Raw genomic sequence first — 4327 nt, forward strand, 5'->3', positions numbered from 1 at the left:
TGATTTTGAATTTTGATAATATTGTAATTAAATTGTACTTTGGTTAACAATTTTTCCATGCATTTTCTATTGTATGTCAATAATTTTCATTTTGTGAGTTTTTGCCAGTTTCTGCCGTAAATGTGGGAGAAAGTGGTTTTGCCATGCCGGTTTTAACCGATTTCTACCAGTGGTTTTAACCGCCTTGGCAGAAACTTGCCAACCCTGCTTTTGAAACATGCTGAATGGCTCTTTTTATGTGAAAAAATTGCGAGATGTAGCGTCAAAAAATCCCCGTAGGAATTCCCGCGGAAATTTCTCCTCACCCTCCAAAGCTCGAAGGGCCCGAATTGACCCCTCAAAAAAGTCGCTGCTTACCTGCAATAGAAACTCTTTAAGTTGCTTTTCCTAGGAAATTCATGACGAGGAGCGACGAAATGCACGACATTCAAACGGAGAGCGGCAAGACACACGTTTATTGACATTTGAGGGAAAACAAGAATGAGAGTAAATCATAAAGAATCAAACTATTCATAACGTGGTACTAAAAAGCAAATACAATCAAAGCAATCCAGTTCGCTTGGTTTCGGACATCGGTAAAAAACAGAAAAAAATGAGTGTGAATCGGAAGAAAAGATGGAAATATCTAAAAATCGAAACACTCATCAAAAGTCTCCACTGAGTGAGTTGGGCCACTAGTTGGAGAGTTCTGTGGCCAGCTTGGACTGCACGATGGACGTCTTTCTGGCGGGGAGGTCCTCGGGGGTGGGGATCGCGTCCCCCGTGGGCAGCTGAGTGACCACGGGCAACGCCTGGCGCGCCTTCTGGCCCTTGGCCTTGGCCATGTTGTAGTCTCCCGAATCGAAATACTTCTGTCCCTTCTGCAGCCTCTTCTGGAGGAAGACTGACCCGCCGGGCCGCAGCACCTGCGGGTACTTGGCGCGCAACTTGGCCTCCTCGCTCTTCTCCGCCTCCTTCAGCTGCGTCACCTCCGATTCTTCGGCACCCGAAGCTTCGGAAACTTCCTTTGATTCGGACATCGCCGGTCGCGACTCGGGATCGGTTCAAAGTCCTCCCCGACCGTAAACAAACAAACGAACGCGGGGGGCGGGTTCTCGCACACTGAGCTACAGCCCGCGCATGAAAGGAACCGAACTCGAACGGAATGTCTTTAAATATTCGATATCATCGCAAAACGGGACTCGCTAAAAATGATAGAACCGTTGTAAAAGCTCACCATCTGCAACAACCGAACACCGAACCAGTTTGTGACGTCATTCGAGATTGATGCCAACGGTAGGAATCTTATACAGCGATGGCTGCAAATCCGTAAAGTACGGACCTGGGCAGATGATAGAAGCACGACGTCACGACAAAACTACTGGTTCCGAACGAAATCGATATTTCCCTCTTCTTTTGTTCAAGATAAACATGCAGTTTTTTTGACTATGTGCACTTTTTATACTTTGTTTTTTACTCACATAAAAGATAACTGCTTTAGGATTTTTTTCTTGTCTTATAACAAAATTCCAAAATACGAAGGCTGAACATTAGGATAGTATTGTGACAACTTTTCTCAATGTTGAAGAATGTAACTATATCATTGCATATTTTAGGTATTTTTTTAATCATATTTTAATCGTTTTTAGTGCATATAATTCGGACTCTTGTCAGTTGTAATTTGGACACTCTTTCATTAGAGCTCAGGGCAAACGCTCTGAATGCCTTGCTGTAAGGGCAGTCCACATGCCTTTCAGAATTGCTTCTACTCCAGGCAAAACGCTTCAGTGACGATATTTTCTTGATATAGGGGACTCCAGCTCTGTGCAAAATACACTCTATCAACACTCCCTAATGTACACATCCCAATATTCTATGCACATTTTGTTGGCAAAATGGGAAGATGGGTGCCGGGAACGGCATAATGTTCCCGGCATCCAATCTTCCTAGACCGTTTTGATGGTCCCTGAAAAAACATTTATGCATTATCCAGTCCAGGTACAGACTTGGCCACCAAATTTGACTCCCAAAGAGCTCTCAGGTTTGAGAAAGCAAAAAAATAAATTTTAAAAAAGTAATAATTTTCATAATAAGTCGGATCTCGAAGTTTTTTACTCGAATTACGTTATCTCCAATTTTTCTTTTGCAGTGGTGGCGCTAGGAAGTCCCCGACAGGGTGGCAAACTTGTCCGACAGGGGGGCATAGCCAAATTTTAGTTTGCAAGATTCCCCCCCCCCCCCCCCCCCCCCCAGAGCCTGATCATCCTGACACTAGACATGGGGCACATTTCTATTTCAGGAAATTCATTTTGTGCCACCCCTCACTCCCCCCATTCCAGCTTTTTTTTTATATGTTGGAACAATAAAATATTTCGATACTTGCGTTTTTACACAACCGTACTAAATTTGGTGGTACCTCATATCACTGTAATATATACAATTAAAAAGTAGAAGAGATATAGTAGTATACGATAAATATGTAAATGTGGTTAAACTTTGCCCGTTGCAGTAAACCGTAAATACCAAAATGATCTATCATATAACTTTTAATAGTAAATACAGACTAAATTTGGAGTGTTTTTCTGATTTGCAAAGAGATCACACTTTTAAGGTGAATTTTTATCAACAAATAGATTTTTTCCTTTGTTTTGGCATTTGCAAAACTATCAATGATATCATTGTACTCTCGATTCTAAGTGAAAGCATTATTTATTTTTAATTAACATGATAAATTAAGGGGATTTTAGGCCCCCGTGAAATCTAAGAGGAGGGGCCTGTGCCCCACATGCCCCAGCGGTAATCAGGCTAGGCCCACCTAAAATTCAAATGACAAAGAAACTAATCCTTCTTTGCGTATAAGAACACGAATTCCCTATAAAAATTAAAAGCAAAAAATAAAAATTTTAAAATAGATAAAATGAAATATGTAGGGGAAAAAATTAAATTTAAAATGAAAAACATGAAACTAGGCTTTTGTGTGCAGGGTCATCGCGAGATCAATAAACTAGAACTGTCTGAGAATCAGAATTTGACGAAAAATCTGAATATGATGTAAAATCATTATAAATGTGTGTTCAACAGAGTTTTATGCAGAGAAAGAAACTTAAGAACAGGAATTTAGTTGTGCGTGTAGAAATTAGGTGGGTCCGGGGGTTCTCCCCCGGAAAAATTTCGAAATTGTAGCTCTAAATAAACGCAATTTTAGATGATCTTCGGTAATTTCATGGAGAGAAGGGTTTGGGTGCTCACCCCCAAAGAATTTTAAGAAATTGAAGTCCAATAAATGAAATTTTCGTCGATCTGTAATGGTATTTTATAGGGAGTGAGAGTCGAGGTGCACCCCGAAAAAGTTTTAAAATTGATGCATCGAAAACGCAATTGTAGGTCATGTTTGGTAACGTCAGGGTGATGGGGTTAGTGACCGATTAAGATACTGACGGTTCCTCCCCCCCCTCCTTCCGTAATCAAACCTTATAAAAATACAAATTTTACGGAGGGAAACTCCAGGGCTCAAGATTATAGCAGTGCTCATCCACTAGCTCAAAATATTTATTGGGGAGCAGAGAAACTCATATCTTAAGTAAACAAAAGAAGAGTAACTAATATTAAGTTAAAAGATTCAGAAGAAACTTGAGTCCGATGCCTAGCTTTATATTTAGATGAACCTCGCGAATCAGAACAGGTATAAAATTAAATTTATTGAGCAATCACGATTGCTTATTGCTTTCATTTGACTGTCTTTGGCGTTGTGGTTCCTTTTTCAGCTTGGACCAGGCCTGCAGCACCACCGTCCACCGGCGGCGGCGCGGCTGGTTCTGAGCACTGTCCACCGGAATCCATTTTTGCTGGGCGGTGGCGTCCATGTCCCACACACACGAACGCCTACACACACACACACACGAACTCCTACACACACACACACGAACGCCTACACACACACACGAACGCCTACACACACACACGAACGCCTACACACACACACACACACACGAACGCCTACACACACACACACACACGAACACCTACACGCACACGCACGTACACAACACTCACTCACACACATGCATACATACACTTACGCACCCACACACATGCGCCTACACAAACACACACGCTCGTGATTGCGAAAAACATAATTTGAATTCAAGATGCCGAAAATTCAAATTAATTTTTTTTATATTTTCTTTCATTATATTATTTTTCCGGGATAACTTGGGAAAGCATGGAAAAGGGAAAACGATTACAACTACAAAATTTTGCTAGCGCAAAAGCAGAATCAAGAGAAGAAATTGAAAATCTTTTGAAGAGCCTATTTTGCTTTGATAACAAATAGAAATTGGAAAGGGGT

At 41.3% G+C, this 4327-nt stretch overlaps 1 protein-coding gene across 1 annotated transcript; it reads right to left on the reverse strand.

Annotated features, from left to right (window-relative positions):
- Window positions 1–674: 674 nt before the first annotated feature.
- Window positions 675–1019, reverse strand: LOC129233040 (cAMP-regulated phosphoprotein 19-like). The gene has a single exon (XM_054867122.1). It carries the CDS (start codon window positions 1017–1019, stop codon window positions 675–677), a length of 345 nt encoding a protein of 114 aa, XP_054723097.1.
- Window positions 1020–4327: the final 3308 nt, after the last annotated feature.

This window comes from Uloborus diversus, unplaced genomic scaffold (genome assembly GCF_026930045.1).
Source record: "Uloborus diversus isolate 005 unplaced genomic scaffold, Udiv.v.3.1 scaffold_15, whole genome shotgun sequence".
NCBI lineage: Eukaryota > Metazoa > Arthropoda > Arachnida > Araneae > Uloboridae > Uloborus > Uloborus diversus.

What these genes read in the sequence shown, in the direction of transcription:
- LOC129233040 (XM_054867122.1), bottom strand. Translation starts at nt 1,019, where the DNA reads ATGTCCGAATCAAAGGAAGTTTCCGAAGCTTCGGGTGCCGAAGAATCG.